The sequence below is a fragment of the Xiphophorus maculatus genome, chromosome 12 (genome assembly GCF_002775205.1).
Source record: "Xiphophorus maculatus strain JP 163 A chromosome 12, X_maculatus-5.0-male, whole genome shotgun sequence".
Lineage (NCBI taxonomy): Eukaryota > Metazoa > Chordata > Actinopteri > Cyprinodontiformes > Poeciliidae > Xiphophorus > Xiphophorus maculatus.
In genome coordinates, this window is record NC_036454.1 from 3630195 (window position 1) to 3647442 (window position 17248).

At 37.9% G+C, this 17248-nt stretch overlaps 1 protein-coding gene across 1 annotated transcript; it reads left to right on the top strand.

The window, feature by feature from the left end:
* Positions 1-765: 765 nt before the first annotated feature.
* Positions 766-8816, top strand: dmrt2 (doublesex and mab-3 related transcription factor 2). The gene is made up of 4 exons (XM_005811471.2): positions 766-964; positions 2098-2502; positions 5635-5734; positions 7573-8816. Exons 2-4 carry the CDS (start codon positions 2131-2133, stop codon positions 8607-8609), a joined length of 1509 nt encoding a protein of 502 aa, XP_005811528.1. The 5' UTR covers positions 766-964; positions 2098-2130; the 3' UTR covers positions 8610-8816.
* Positions 8817-17248: the final 8432 nt, after the last annotated feature.

Consider the following 17248-nt stretch of genomic DNA (forward strand, 5'->3'; position numbering starts at 1 on the left):
TGTTAAAAAAACAACATCATTTCGCAACTGACATGTTTCCATTAAATAAGAAACGTAATTAAAATCACAGTGAATAAGCTTGTTGACATGGTAAGTCATTCAATAACTCTATTTAACTACTACTTCCGGTTATCTACTTCATAATTTGCGTCTGGTTGTTGATCATGTGACTTGTGTGAAGGGAAAGAAATGCTTCCATAGAAGTTTGCAAAATAAACAAATTTTATTTATTTTTTACAAAACTGTGTTTTAAAAGCTATTTCAAACAACAGTAGGGCCCATAATTAATTCATTTTATGTTAATTTGGCTAAAATATAAAACACATATATATCTCTATCTATATACTGTATCTCTATCTATATATAGCTATAGCTTGGTGCTTTTGGGGCCCTCTGGTGGTGAAGCAGCTTATCTCGCATTGCCTGGGCCCGGCACTGTGTAGACCCCTGCTAGCTAATGATTAGCTTTCTTTTTGATTATACAGGAATAACTTTATGCACCAATGTTGAATTAAGGTTCTATATAGCAGCTGCTAACACTGATAAACTAGCATCCTTTCCACTTTTCAGAAAGTCTTGTTCATATTATTATTATTTTCAGTAAAACATTACCTTACAGTCGGCCGTTACCATCCACAGCCGCTAGGAGGACTCTCTTCCGTCCCGCCCCGTGAGACTGCAGCGCGGTCCTATTGGCTGGGACCGGCTGTGGAGCCAGCCAATCAGAGCGCGGGAAGCCCAAGCCCAGCGCGGTTCATAGGAGAGTCACCGCCGCGTTTCGGATCCAGAAGGAAGTTGGACGTGTTCGCGGTGCGACCCTCATTCATCCGCTCAATTAACATCTAATTAGCCTTCAAAGCTGGAGCCGGGACGGCGTGTGTCATCCATCAAACCCCGGAGAGCCTGATTACCGCTTCCCCCGGACCACCGGCGGCTGATTGCGGCTCCGCCCGGACCGCTGGAGGTGAGCCGAACTGGGTTATTGTGGTTTTTAATTCAGGCTGCAGAACCTCGGTGCTTTTAGCTGTCTTTATTCTAAGTTAGTGACTTAAAAATGACAGTTTAGTGATGGCCAGATACATGTCCAGACAGAATAAAACTTTAGCTTCATAGTCATTTTGTGTCTTGTGGTTTTTTTTCACGCTTTTAAAACTTTTTATTTACTTTGTTTAAGTTTGAGGATTGAAGTTACTGCAGTGGAAAACTGTAAATTAATATCTTATTGAGAACAATAATAAAATAGCTACATTTGTTAACAAGCTTATTGGTATCAATTTAATAATAAGACTCAGTTGTCAAAAATATTTATAAGGAAATCATAATGACACTTCTTCTAAATAAGGGCTATTTTACAGGGTTTTATTGTTATTATTATTATTTCCCTAAAAGTTAAAGAAAAATAAATTTATCTCCACTTTTGGGTGTTTTACTAACAATACAACATTTCTAAGAAAGAATCTATGTTATAAACTAACTTAAATTAAGCTTTTAGTGTGTTAGCTGGAGGTGAGATTCTTATAAATAAAAGGATATTTATATAAATTTGAAGTCTGCAGGGTTGGTTTTGAATATGAATGTATTATTATTGTTGTATTTTTATGTCTTAGTCTTAATGTATAGTTTTTAATATGTGAATTTGAAGGTTGAACAGTTTGGACAGGAAAACCTGTATAGAACTTAGATTTATAAATTTCATGTATTTTAAATGACCAACCAGGGGCTGCAGTTGCGAATTAGCTCTTTATACTCTGGACGCACCGCATTTTGAGTGCATTGTTCCTGTCAAATAAATGAAATGAAAGTGAAAATAATAAGTTTTGAGTTTTTAGATGACTCCAGGTTATTTTATTATTGTAGCTCCTGCATCACAGATCTGGATCAAACTTCAGGAAAATAGTAAAACAGCCCAAACACCGAGTTAATTCAGATCTAGAGCCGTTAGTTGCTTTTGAACCACAGTAAATGAAACACCGTTTTAATTAAAACGTTTCAACTATTGATGACTTTTATTTTGTGCTTTTATGACGTAAAGCGCTTTGAAGAGCCTCGTTGCTGAAATGCGCTGCTCGAATAAACTCGACTGATTGATTTTTGCAGAAATAACCCGCGTTAGAAGCGGAGGAGGAGGACATGGCAGACTTTGAAATCGACGTGGAGAGCCTGGAGGCGGAGAGCGACGAGCAGCCGGAGGACTCGGTGTGCTGCAGCCGGCCGGGCTCCGCGCCGCTCGGCGAGGACGACGGGGACGGAGACGGGGACGGAGACGGCGGGAAGGGCGACGGCAAGCCGGGCCCCAGCGACCTGAGCTCGGGCGACCAGAGGAAGCTGAGCCGCACGCCGAAATGCGCCCGATGCCGCAACCACGGCGTGGTTTCCTGCCTGAAGGGCCACAAGCGCTTCTGCAGGTGGAGGGACTGCCAGTGCGCCAACTGCCTGCTGGTGGTGGAGAGGCAGCGGGTGATGGCGGCGCAGGTGGCCCTGAGGAGGCAGCAGGCCACGGAGGTCAGTGCAAAAACATCTTACCCCTTAAAAATGACGGCACCGCTTCTACCGTTCATAACTAGTTTATATCTTATCAATTAATCTATAAACAGTAGATAAGGCATAATAATAGTTATTGATCAGGTCAGAAGGAGACTGTACGCCAGGGGTGTCCAAACGTTTTGCACTGAGGGCCAAAAGTTTCCAAACTGAAAGTATTCAGGGGCCAAAATGTTCTTTCTCTTTTCTCTGCACAACAATGAATAAAACCCATAATATTTTACGTTTGCCTAAATGTTTACAGTTATTTAACGTTTTGGGTTCATTATGTTCACATTTTTAAGTTTATAAAATGTTTTTAGTTTATTCCCAGTAAAAACTTTCTAACACAACCTTCGCTGTATTTAGCCTGATGTGATGGACTGGTGCGCCAAAGTCTGTTTGTGGCACGAAATAAAACAAAACAAAATCAAATAAAAAGTCTTTGTGTTGTACTTAATATTTTCCATTTAAGCAAATATAAACTTGGCACGGAAAAATTCATCCAGTTGGCCAAATTTGTGCTATTCTTGAATTACAGTGAAGGGCCACAGAAAATTAATCTAAAGGACCAAACGTGGCCCCCGGGCCACAGCTTGGACGCCCCTGTTGTATGCTAAAAAAAAAATTACATTTACAAATGCTTATTGTGCTCACAAGCTAGTCTGAATTTTTTAATACAGCAACTCTAGATCCTTATAGAGGAATGTTTTTTTTTACCCACTCAACAATAAACTAAACTACCATAAACTAAGCGTGTAATTCGTAAACAGATTCATAAACAGTCAGATTTCTTACTGGAAAAGGACGTGCAAATTATTAGATCCAAAACAGTTAATAGGGTTCCACAGATTTACATTATTAAAAATAATTTAGCTAATTTTAATGGAAAAAACTGGAAAACAATTTAATCAGTTCTGGTGAATAAAGTCAGGATTTAGGTCAAGCTTTCTTTAATAATGATTGCTGTATTTATTTAAGTTTATTAAACTAATTAAAAGCAGCTCTGGGTGAAGCAAAGTTTGCTTTTGCATAAAAGTCACTGGTTCTTGAGGAGAATGAAGAAACGTGGTGATTTAAAGACGAGTTCTTTGTGTTAAAGCCAATATTTTCTATTGTGAGAAGATTTTATTTGTTTGTGATAATTTTTTACCAAATTAAAGACGGAACGTCTCCATCTATATCCAATACCTGAACTGGGGGCCCAAATTTGTATTTTTCTGGAGCTGAAGTCTGAGGCCACATGTAATCAATCCAAGGGCCGCAAACAGACCCAGGGCCACACTTTGGACACCCTAGTTAGATAAAAAATAAGTGAACAGGTTTGACAATAATTCATATAAAAAACAAAATCAAGCAAAATAAAATGTTTCCAAATCAGTTTCTTTCAATAAAAATTGTATGAAACTTTAATAAAAACTGCAGGTGTGTGTCTGGGTCTGGATTTTTGGTTAAAACATTTTTTCTTTTTCATTCAGTGGGAAGAAAATCCACAAATTTTACTCAAGTCAGAGTAGAAATACTTTCTAATAAAATCACCCAAGTAAAAGTAAAAAGTACAACATAGTAAAACTATTTAAGTATTATTTAAAAAAAAAGCTAGTCAAGTAAATGTAATTGAGTAAATGTAACTAGTTACTACCCAACTCTGCAAATTAGTTGCTGGTTTTTGAGGAAGGTTTATGCAAATGAAGTCAGTTTCTTTTGTCTTTTTGTTCCCACAAAACATCCTAAACATCTGTTTAAGTTACAAAAACTGAATTTGATTTAACTCTGCTCAAACCTGATTCTATTTTTATCCTTTATAAGAATCTTGATTTCCAATAATCAATGTTTAAACTCTGTCCCTGTTGTTAGTTTGACTTTTTTCTCCATAGTTTTTTCATTGAAAGTATACATAAATATAAATAAATACAAAAATATGATTAAATGCAGTTACTGCTTGCCATTTGGCACATTCTTTATGTTCTTGGTGTCCTCAAGAAGAAAATTATATATATATTTTTTTCTACTGCAGCAGTTTGCCATATTTACATAAAAAAGCAATACAGAGTTATTATTATCACTTTTATAATTTGTCACCTTAGCAGCACATAATGTCGTGATATTTGATGTCCATATCTATTTTTGATATTTTAAACCGACGCTATCTTTTGCATAATAACACAGTTATTAATTGACTTAGTTCAGTAGTTTAATAAATTAGTGCAATTAATGAAATACCAGAAGCAGAAACAAGGTTTTGAGTAAATTCTCTTCATTCAGAGCCTCACTGTGTTTAACTATAATTATAATACAGTTCAAGTTTTATAATTATTTCCCCGACCTTTAAAAATCACAACTTTAATATTAGCAGAAACTTTTCATTTTCTGATTTTATTTGCACGTCTTCAGCTTCTAGTTTAGGGTTTTAGCTTTTTGTTTGTTTTCTTCTTTTTTAAATATTCACAAATTATTGGGAAAAAATTAGCAATTACAGATTTAAAAAATAAAATGAACACATAAAAGTTATCCAGTTGAAATAAAAGAAACATCTAAAATAGTAAAACTAAATATATTTAACTTAGATTAACATCTGCAGACATTTTAATAGATTTTTTTATATTTAAACAATTACATGTTTTATTTTCTTAATAATGTGCTTTAAATGATGCTCATGTGAATGTTTACTATGCATGACATGAATTAAAATCATATCAATTTGCCTTATTTTTATTCAATCCAATGTCTGTACCTGAACTTATTTGTCAAGATAAATATACATTTAAAACACTAATTTTCTATTAAAATTTACTTTTATTGTTTGCTTTTTTCTCATTCGGATTATACTTTTTTTCTTCAACCTACAGTTTGCTAAAATATCGTGAATACTAATTTGTGTATTCAACATCTAAAAGCTTAAATTAAACAGAAGATTTACATCCTGGGATTACTTTTGAGTCACTTTTTAACGCTGTGATAACATCAGAAACATGAGTTACGGCCCATTTTCCCTTAATGTTATTTTAAATTATCCAGACATTCAAGCTGAGCTAATCAGTTATTGCTCAAGAATCAAGAAAACTTCCTGACAGCCGGGTTGAATGTTTTTCTTTGCTCTTCCCTGTGCTTTAGGATAAGAAAGGGATTTCTGGGAAACCGATTCCAGCGGAGAGGAGGATTTACCAGCGACACATCCGACCCTCGACGATGCTCGCCAAAAGCATCCTAGAAGGTAAAGCGGCAGAAATATAAACCTTTCTTTGCAAATCTTCCAAAATCCCTTTTTATTCTCGTCTGTTTCTCCGTCAGTCATAAAGACTTTAGGAAGGGATTACTGCGGCGGTAGCCCAGTGGGCCACAGATATTCATTTTATTATCATTTATTTTTAGTGAATGTTTGGCAGACTTTGTACTTGCTGTAAATTAATTAATTGTTTTTTAAATTAAAACAAGCTCAATAATTTCCATTTGTTGTTTTTATTGTTTTTCTCTTTTTTTCTTTTTCTACCAAAAGCTTTATGGTAAAACTTTTCAGTTTGGTGTTTTGGTCTCAACTAGCCCCTTTTTTTGAAGGATAATTTTGTTTACAGAAACTTCATAATTAATTTTATTTGTTGTCTTGTTTATTTATTTTGGATATTTAAAATGTCTTCCAGTTCCAGTGTTTAAATATTCATTGGAATTTAAAGTTTATTGATCTCTCACAGGGTGTTATTGCATTATTGTGCCATTATTACCATTATTTTACTTGAAAATGATCTCAAAATAACAATATTATTGTTTATCGTGATAACTTCACGGACAATTTATCATCCAGAAACATTTAAACATTATTGTGACATGCCTAATCATAGACCTGTATCTGGTGAGATGTGCTAATATTTTGAAATTTTTATGAACATAATCAATACTGAGCCGACTGCTAATTTACAGAATGGAAAAAATTATATTTTATGCTGGACATTTTTGCTAAACTCTGGCAGAAATTTGCCAGTAAACATATATTAGGAATTTGAAGTAAATGAGGAACTACCTAAATTAGTTTTTTTAATTGTTAGGTTAGTTTGTTGTTTTTATTAGGAAATGAAAGGAGAAAAACACGAGACAACATGAAATATTTGTTGATGTTTTGTGCTTCCAAAATGTCTGTTTGGGTTGATTTGTGGCTAAAAGTGTTGATTGTGTCTTTTTTCACCAATAAGGGTAAGAATGAAAAATAAAACGGGAAACTCTCCATTCATTTCTAAATTAATGTTTACAACAAGATGGTTTCTTTTAAACCTTCCTGAATAAAAAACCTGGTGAACTGAGAATCTTCAGACATGTTTGGTTTGAGACAATAAAACAAACATTTTTTGCAAACAGTGGCGGTTTTTGATACGGGCAGTTGCCCAGGGCGGCATCAGAAAGGGGCGACACACCTGATAACCAGAAAAAAAAATCTATCTCCTCTGTCTCATCTGTCAGTTGAATCCTGAACATGTTTGCTACTACTAGTAAGCATGTGTAGTGGAGTAAGTTTCCCTATGATGCATTGAGTACTGGGAGATTGTTACCTGCTTTCTGCAACATAAAACAAATAAAATCAGATAATTTCCTGTGTTTTGATTGGTTGGAGTGCGGCAGAAGGAGAGACTTGCACCGACCGCCATTCCTTCAAGAAATACAACTGCGTATATACTTATATTTCAAGCTTACAAAGTTAAGCACAGTGATTAATCACAATTAATCACTGTGCTTGAGTCTGACTAATCGGGATTAATTGGAGCGCTAGACTCAGATTACTCTGGTAAATACTTTTAATCAGTTGGGAGCACTGATTTAAAGTCAGTTGTTTTTCTGTATCGGATTGGTATCAGCTGGTACTAAACCTCAGATATCGGTATCGGAAGTGAAAAATTGGATATCTGTCAATGTATTGTAATTCGAATTAAAAAACATTTTCTTTAGCAGATAAAACTGTCGTCACTCTTGCAACATGTGAACCACCGTTAGAATAGAAACTGATCGATTTAAACGAGCAAATTTTGACCTGCTAACGTTTTCCAATGTCTTTTTCTGTGCTAACAGGATACCGTCCGGTGCAGCCGGATCCGTTCCTGGCGCCCAACGCCGCCCTTCCTCCACCGCTGAGCGACCGCATGAGGAAGAGGAGGGCCTTCGCCGACAAGGAGCTGGAGACCATCATGCTGGAGCGCGAGTACAAAGAGCGGGAGGTTCTGGAGAGCAATCAGGCGGCCGCCGGCCCGCTGCGGTTCCCGGCCGGCCTGGTCCACCACGCCGCCGCCGCAGAGTTCAGCGCCTACAAGGCCGGCTTCTCGCCGCCTCAGGTGGAGCATCAACCCAAAGATCTGTGCGGCTTTCTCGGCTCCGGCTGCCTGGATCTGCCGGCGCCGTATCCCAGCAGCGCCGCCAACGTCGAGTTGATCTCCTCCAACGTCAGCGTGGCCACCACCTACCGCCATTACCCGCTGCAGCCATTGCGCGGCGCCAACACCGGCGGCGGTGGCGGTTTTGTGATGTGGCCCCGCGGCGCCGCCAACCTGGGGGACGCTCTGCTGTATCAGCAGTGCCTGTTCAACGCCACGGCGGTGCAGAACATGAAGCCGGGCGCCGTGTGGGAGCCTAAAGTGATGCCCACTGAGAGTCAGCCGCCGGCGCAGGAGGCGGCGGCCGGGCTCGCCGCCAAACTGGAGGGGTCCCGAGCAGCCGCCCTGCTGGACCCCAAACCTCCCAGCGCCTCCCAAATGAAGGAGTGCTCGGCCTTCTCTCCTCCAAAACGCAGCTTCGGACACTCCTTCCCCAGCAGCAGTCATTCCCACAACCTGAAGCTGAGCAAGGACGGCGCTAAGCTGTCCATGAAACTCGACTCCTTTCACAGCCTGGTCCAGAACTCGCTGGCGGAGAAACCCGGCGGGCCGGACCTGAGGGCGCCGTACTGCAGGGAGCTGCTGCAGGAGGCGGCGCGCAAGTTCAGGGAGGGAAACGGCAAGGATGTATCGACCAAACCCACGGGGAACAAAATGGCGTCCGGCGAGTCTCTTTCCTTCTCGGTGGAGGCCATATTGAAGCGGCCGGCGCCGGCGGTGAGCCGAGCATTCCACTGACTCTGACCAGGATCCATTTTTTTGCACTACAAAACATTTCGGGCTCAAATGAAAACACAAGCACTGCTTAAAAAAAAAAAACTGTCAGTGTGAACTTTGTTTGTAACATAAATGTACAGGATATAATATTTTACATGTGCATGTTTTAATAACGTTATTGTGTAGAGTATTTAAACATTATCCAATGTTTATTGTTTCTCATGTCAATAAACTGTAAAAAAAATCTCATTTTATTTTATTTTCAACTTGAAGAGTTTTAATGTCACTTTGCAAAATATCTAAAAATATTTAAATTAATGAATACACAAATGTTTCAACACTTAAAAACAGAATTTTAATTTACAGTTTTACCAAATACACTAAATGACCTAATTTTCAAATTAGATGGAAATTATTTTTAACTAAGGCTGAAATGATTAATCAGATTAATTGATTAATTAAATTATAACTGATTTAGTAATTGATTAATCGCTAACTGGGGCATACAAACTCAAAAAGCCATCAGCTGATGGGACAATGTACTCAGAGCAGCAGTTAAGCCAAAACTGTACCAAACATGTATAGATTGGTTGACTGATTGATTAATTGATAGATATATTGCATTTAAGATAGAAAATTTTTTTTCTGTAATGTTCTACCCAGAATTCTTCAAGTGGCAATTTTAATTTAATCTGGTTCAAATTCTATAAAAAAACCAACAAAAACATCCTAGTATGCGATTTTTTCTGTCCAATTATTAATCAGAATAAATATTGATCAAACTCTTTAATATATATATTTATGTTAAAAGTATTTTTAGCTGCCAATATATCTTTTGCTACAAAAGATCAAGGATTCACTAAAGGAATGCTACGGCAACACCATTGAATTATTTATTTAAATCTTTTAATGTATTTCTAATATTTTATAAAAAAAGACTAGTGATTTAATAAAAACCTGTAGAATGCGCCATTTTTACGTTTAATCGATTAACCGTCAGAATAATTGCTAGAATAATCATTAGCTGCAGCCCTACAATTAACTTTTGTACATCAGTAAAAATGTATTTATTTTGTACAACTATCGTTCCTCAACTAAATCTAAAAATCGGAATAAAATAAATAAAAATAAATATGTCCCATTTAACTATTACTAAAAGTGGATCGATAATTGTTTATTTCATGTTTTAATTTACAGCAATAATGTTTGCTATAGTTGTTAAACATGAATCATTAAGATAAGAACATCAGAGGCAGATCCGGTAATTTATGGGAAAATAAAACTAACAATGCGGCAGCATCTTCCCTGCAATTCATTAAGTGTGTCAAATAAATGTCACAGCCAATTACGGAGATCCTCCAGCAAAAATCACCAGCTAATCACTCAGCTGAAAATAATTACAGGGATGTAACAGATTGCTTTTTATCCACAAACACACACAGATCGCTGCGGCAACACGCAGTGTTTGCGGATTAACCGCTCTTCGGGGGTTTGAAACGCGACGTGAGGCCATAAATCTGAAGCAGCGTCACTTCATCTGCTCAGGATGTGTGTCTGCGCGCACTTCCCCTCTCAGCGCGCGCGCGCGCGCGCGCGCGCGTGTGTGTGTGTGTGTGTGTGTGTATGTGTGTGTGTGTGTGTGTGTGTGTGTGTGTGTGTGTGTTGAAAGACAACTCCAAACGCGGCTTTCACTTGTACTGGTGAACACTGATCCTTGCAATGATTAAAAAAAAAAAAAAAAGTCAGGAGAAAAACAGACGAAAAGTCACAAATCTCTAATTTCTGCGGTTAATGATCAGGAGCAGCTCAGGAGGAGGCGGAGGAGATGGATCTTTTCTGTCTCAAAAAATAAAAGCTTTTTAAAATAAGAGTTACATACTGCAACTTTAATGTTTTTAAGACATGTTTGTTTTTTTAACTATTGAAATAAACAGGTAAAAGGGTTCCCCCCCATAAATTTTAGGTTTTTATGGACTGTTATGATCGGTAATCCCCCACAAATACCGGGGATCAATAGCTGGTTTTATTTCCATTGTTTGAATAATACATCCATGCAGAGGAAACGCATTTCAGCTGCTTGGATTTCGTTGTTTCGATCATTACCCAGAGTTTGTGACCGTAGAACGTAAATCGACCGGTGAATTGAGAGCTTCACCTTGAAGTGAATTGGGTCACTTAAAGGTGAAGTGGGGTCATGAAAATGACCCAATGGATTTGGGTCATTGTCATGTTTCAGGGCCCAGTTTCACTTCAGGTTTGATTTATTTTATTTTTTTACAAATTGTCTCAGCTTTCTGATACACGGATAAATTCATGATGGATTCTTTAACGGTGAGCTGGTCAGATCCTGCTGCTGAAAAGCATCCCAAAGCATGACGCTCCCACCTCCATGCTTCAGTGGCTATGCCGTACTTTTCCTGGAATGCTAACATCTGGTTTATGCCAAATATGTCCTTTGTCCTGAAGATTAATAATAAATCAGAGAGTTACGGTCTCTGTCTTGCTGGCAAACTTTAGTCTGACCTTCATGTTTGTTTTTTTTTAGAGTAAAAGTTTATTCCTAGGATAACAGGTACATTTCTGATTTTGCACAGACATGCATTTTTGCATCAACCTTAGCAACAGTCAGCTTTGGGTCTTAATATACTGTATTAACTGTAGCTGCGTTTCCATTTGTTGCTATTATGCTAATGTAAAAGAAAAACAATTTCACCACCAGGGTTTTTCTGTTAAACAGGAAATTAAATCAAAACCATATGTGAGTAAGCTTGTTCATGCAATAAGCCATTAAAAATCATGACAGCGACGGATGTAAACAGTTAGGTGAGATTATTTTGATCCATCAGCCAATCAGAGGAAACATCAGCGTCTTATTCAGGTGTTGGAGCGACAAGCCCCACCTACTTGGGAGCGGCTGCGTATGGGACGTTTTGGGAAACTGTAATCTGTGATTTTCCAGAAGAGTTGTGGATTCAACACGTTGGAATGACACAACTTTTTATGAAGTGTGTGATGCTGCAAGAGCAAAGGACAAAAACAAACCATCATCCTCCTACCACTTCCTGTCGTCTTCTTTGTCATTTCCGCCAGTAGTAACATCCAGTCGTTGATCATTTGACTCGTGATGTGAATAAAGTGTTTTGTGGAATACAAATATTTCGATACAGCTGAAAAACCACCTCATTCTAGAGCAAAAACCTTTTTTATTGAAAAATGTAAGATTTCAAAAAAATTGCTGAAACCGTGTTTTGATAACAAAAATTCTCACTTTTTGATGAAAAAGTTTTGCAGCAAAATTAGAACCAATGTGAACAAAAAGGAGAACCAAAGGCTTTTTCTGAGTTTTTTTTCTAAACAAAAATTTTCTTTTTGGTTAAAAAAAAAAAAGAAGCAAATTTTAGCCACAAAATTTGCTTAGTTAACGGAAAACCAGCTTTTGCACAGCACTTCAATTTGTTCTATCTTTTCTCTTCTAATATTGTAGCTAATGTGTTCAGTTCAACAATTATTTCTGCTTACAGCTTACTACACTCAAACAGCTTTTTTCTAGTTTGTTTATTTGTAAACAAATAAACTTGATATAATCTCATATTCCTGTTGACGGTTTCATTCAGTAGCTTTCCAGTAGAAACAGGAAGAGCACTTCAGCTAAGTCACATTTACAGCCTTAAAGTATCAAATCTTGAGATACGCCGCAGCACAATAACGACCTTGGAGGGTTTTATGATTGCAGTCGTCTGCACAGCAGAAGGTGACAATGTTTGTCTCCACTAACTGCCACTGATAAGTATCTGCTGAAGGCCTTTCTCCTGTTTCATTCCCAAAGTGTGAGACTTAACACGTCAGCAGAGGGAACCGGACCGCCGACTCGCCTCCTCCACCTTCCCCTTATCTACAGCTGGAGTTCACACAGTAGCATTTTGTTTACAGCATGCAGGTGTTGTTTGCCATTTACAGACTTCAGTGACTTACCTTCATGCTGTGAGGTTAGGTAATGAAACACACACACACACACACCCCTACCCACCCCTCCCCCCCCACACACACAACAGTATACGTAGCTCGTATTTCAAGACAAAGATAAAAAGACAGGAAAGAAAAGTCACAGAGTGTGTTTGTTGTTTGTACACACAAAGTGTTGAATGTCACTAAGTCAGCACTTAAAGAAGTAAATAAAATAAAACCTCCACCAAGATGCAAAGTCATAAATGTGTCACATAAGCAGGGGAAGTTTTCATGTCAACATAATAGATGAACCAACATATGTAATTCTTGATTCTTTACAATAATTTTTTCCCATTATTTCCATTCCTTGTTGCTTGGTTGAGAAGCATTTTAGTTTGATTTTCAAAAGATAAAATTGAGTCTTTTTATTGTTTCAGCAAAACAGATATCACATCACAATGCAGTTCAAATGTGATAGATACATGATCAGTATCAATAGATCATTCATTTTATAAAATATTCACTGAGCTCTGATCCAGAACCGCACAGCATTCTGGGAAATGTAGGTAGAGGAAAGACGTTAGCCGCTCAAACTCTCACAGTGAGCTAAGCTAGGTTGGTGAAATCAACAAACTCACTCACTCTTTGGTTACCTAGCAACTCACTCACTCTTTGGTTACCTAGCAACTCTCTCACTCTTTGGTTACCTAGCAACTCTCTCACTCTTTGGTTACGGTTTGGTAAAATGAATTAAGTCTTTGCAAAAGAAAATTGTCTTTAAACACAAGTAAACCCAACAGATTTTAGGCTGTTGTGATCCAGTTTTTGGTAAAAAAACTGGATCACAACATGACGTGATGCTGCGGTGAGTCTGTAATTTTAATCCAGTTAATAGAAACATGCAGAAACCCCTCATTCTGGCAAAACAGCCATAAACATGTGAGACACAAACCAGGCTAAATGAAAATAAAATGACATAATGTGGATTTTCCCTGCTTGGATACAACGGACCTATTCTTCTCCTGCCCTGCTGCCCATATAGCCCCTGGCTGCCCTTCCAGTGACTATGTGTTTGCTTTATTGCTTTATCACCACCAGAGTTGTCTCAACCCAAAACACACGCCTATGAACCCTTCGCCAGGTGTTAATCCAAGCCATCCATCCCACTGTTGCCGTTGTCACGCCACAAACTTTCAGCGCATCTGTTACGCTACAATCCTCTGCACATTAAGACTCTATTAGGCACCACAAAGTCAAACACAAACACACATTTACAGCACAGCATCGCATGGTGGGTTGTTTTGACTCTGGGAATAAATGGCACATGCGGTATTTTGCATTGGGGGTTAGTGGCCGTGAAAGGAAGGCGAGGATGCCCATTCATTTTCACCCACGCTGTTTCTTTCAGACCGAGTTGCCAGATCTGACTGACGGTTCCAGCACAAAACAGCAAAAAACCCAACAAAGTAAAAAAAACCCAGCACAAATCTCAACCTCTAGTGAAATTCATGTTGATGGAGCCACATGTAGTCACATAGATGATCCACAACAGTTTTGGTTGTACTTTGAACACAATGAGACTTGAGTTTTTTCTGTCATTATGTCCTTTTAAATCACAATGTTGCCATGGGATTTCTGTTTTACAATACCACTACTGCTTCCACACCTGATAGTACACTCGATTCAATTGGGACCAAATTTGCAACATTTGTTAAATTTTCAGCTGCTGCGGTTCACTTTCCCACTGCACTGCGTCAAATGATCCAAACTAATTGAAAACCTGTTCCCCTCTTTGCCTGTGGGGGCACTGCACCCAGAACTATCAAAGAAAATGACACAATAGCATCCAAAGAAGACCAGCTCAACTTCCTACTTCACAAAATGTTAACGAAAATGGAGTACGATCAGGTTTTAGCAGTTATAGGATTTCTCTTTTGCTGTTTCTTTTGCTAATGCTAGTTAGCATTTGTTTTGGTTGTATTTACCCAGAATTCACTTCTTTTGGAGCAGTTTCCGATCCACTTAATGTTAATATATGCAGTCAAATCGCACCCGAGTTCACTTTATCGGAACTGAGAGTTTTGTAGGAAGACCAGAGTTTGCTTTTTTGGTCTGATTATCACATTCACACCTCTGCAAACGAACCATACTTTCTAGCTGAATGTACGAGCCAGAGTTTGATTAAAGCAGACTATAAAGAGTCCGCTAGCGTGCATTTTATTTAAAAATGTGCTTTCCTGTCACACATTCACAACTATTTTGAAAGAAATTTCCCTGAAACCTTTCTAAAAACCCACTAAATGTTATGAAGAGCAACAAGCTTTTTTCCCCCCAGCCAAATGAGTTCAAAAGCAGAAATCCGCCCAATCTGGCAACCCTGCTTTCAGCCTCTACCAGCAGCAACGCTGGGAGCCTGCATTCCTTCCCAGCACCTTGTAATCCAATAAGAAATGTGTAGCACTGCTGCCTTTTGACAAGCAGCTCCACTTAATTACCACGTTGTTGGGCTGACAAGCCTTAGGGGGGCCGGTCGGACCAAAAGGAGGGTCATTGCTGGTTCAAAGTTGCTGGGAACATCCTGGAAACTCATTCAAAGTAATAATTTAAATGTATAATATGAAATAAAACCCTAGGAACTTTTGGTTTTGCTGCAGGGGCAGAAGTTGATCTCTAGGCCAAACTTTTTGCCAAGTGGGCCAAAGTTGTAGACTCAAACGTAGTTGGGGGCCAAAAGAAACCCAACTTAAAATCAAGCAAATAAAGTAGCTCAATATTTAATGAAACTCCAAAACTCAAAAGCAACTTTTACGACGGTTACGCCAAAAACTAAAAACATTTGTGATTAATTTCATAATTTTTTTTTTATAGAAAACTTTGAAATTTTCTAGAAAAATATACAAAAGAAAATTTTTGACATCTGAAATCACCAAGGTTTTTGAAGAAAATTTCTGATATTAACCTACATTTTTTTCCTAGAAAATTTTCTTGCTTTTTTCTAGAATATTTTTGAGATTACCTTCAAATTTTTGAGTTTTTTTTTGGCAGAAAGTTACTACTTACTACTACTTTAATTTAGCATGTGAGCTGTATTAAAAGAAAGATGTCTAGTTTTCAGGTTTTTTGGGGTTAGATTGAATACATGTATTTTCAGCACTAGCAACAGGATTTGCTCCACTTTTGCTATATTTTGCCAAGTTTAAGAAAGAATAAAAGCTGATCTGGGTGCAGCAAAGTCAGCTTTTCAGTAAAAGTCTTAGTTTTACTTTTTTAAAATCTGGCTATAAAAAGACGAATACTTTGTGTTGTACTTTACATTTTCCTGTGTAAGAAAATTATGTTGGTAACAATTTTTACCATGATTGCAAATCAGAAATGTCTCCATTTGCATCTATGAGCTAAATTTGTATATTTTTTTAACTGCAGGGGCCACACAAAATCAGTCCAGGGGCCACAAACCCATGCTCTGGACTGCATTCTTAATGTTCAAATCTTATTATGACGCAAAAGCAAATTGAAAGCACAGAAAAAATTTGTTGTCATTTTTTTCAAGGTTGCAAATGGGAGCCAGCCTTTGCATGTTGAGGCATCAAAACCCAGAATGAAACAAGAAAAGGAAAGGTTCAATTTCTGACTCATTAGTAAGGCTTGTTGAACCTGCACAGCACCATAAACATGTTTATTTAAGCTAAAGTACAGCCAGCTGGCACGCTTCCAGTGGCTGAATTACCCTTTAAAGTAACAGACGAGACAAGGTCAATGGAAAGGGCAAAAAAAAATTCTTTCTATATTTATGTTTCACAAGAATCACATCTGAACCTTTACGCCTGCAACGTTCCAATTTTTTTGATGTGAAACATTGAAAATATAATAATTTCAAAATGTTTTCCACCTTTAATGTGACAAATATGTGCAGTTAGAAAATTACAGTCAGCACAGCTTCAGTTCATCAGACCTGAACCTCCAGAGTCACATAAAGACAGATACAAATTCAGTCTTCTGTCACCTGCAGAACTAATGTTGCAATGATTAATGCAACAGTTGGTTGCTGGTTTTTTGGTGTAAAGCACTTTGAGCTGCCTTGTTGCTGAAATGCGCTATACAAATAAAACTTTGGTTAACTTTCATACAGCTTACAGGAGCAATGTAGGGTGAACAAGTCAAGGAATGCAGAGAGTGAGAGGAAGAATCCAGCAATGACTAATGAAAAGTTTGCATGGTGAAGCAGTGTTGGAAAATGACAATGAAACCAAAGGAATGAATCAGAGGAAATGTGCAGGGAAGCTGAGTGAGGGACAGTAACTAGCTTAACGAGATGCACTTTAGGAGGCTGAAGAAGCTTAAAGAAGTGTGATTTGGTAAATTACACTTAAAGAAGTGTGATTTATGTCACTACACTGCACACAGGAACTGCACCTCATTTACTGATATCCATTGATTCTCCTGTGGAACCAACAGTGGAGGAAATAGCAAAAATAACATTTCCAATCAAACTTTCAGTTTTTTTTTTTTTCATCTTCAAAAACTGACATTTTTCATGACAACGACTAAACAAAATTCTTATAATGATCAAAAAACTAAATAAATGATAAACGATACGATCAATGCCCATCCCTAAAGGCCGCTGCCATTAATGCATCAATTTTAAAGATATTCAGCAATGGGAGCAGATAGTATGGTCACAAAATTATAAAAAGATGAAGGAAGCTAAGAAAAAA

Excerpts from the sequence above, each read along its gene's own strand:
- dmrt2 (XM_005811471.2), top strand. The coding sequence starts at position 2,131 with ATGGCAGACTTTGAAATCGACGTGGAGAGCCTGGAGGCGGAGAGCGAC. Across the intron at positions 2,503-5,634 it reads GGAGGCAGCAGGCCACGGAG|GATAAGAAAGGGATTTCTGG; the intron begins GTCAGTGCAAAA and ends CCTGTGCTTTAG. Across the intron at positions 5,735-7,572 it reads CGCCAAAAGCATCCTAGAAG|GATACCGTCCGGTGCAGCCG; the intron begins GTAAAGCGGCAG and ends CTGTGCTAACAG.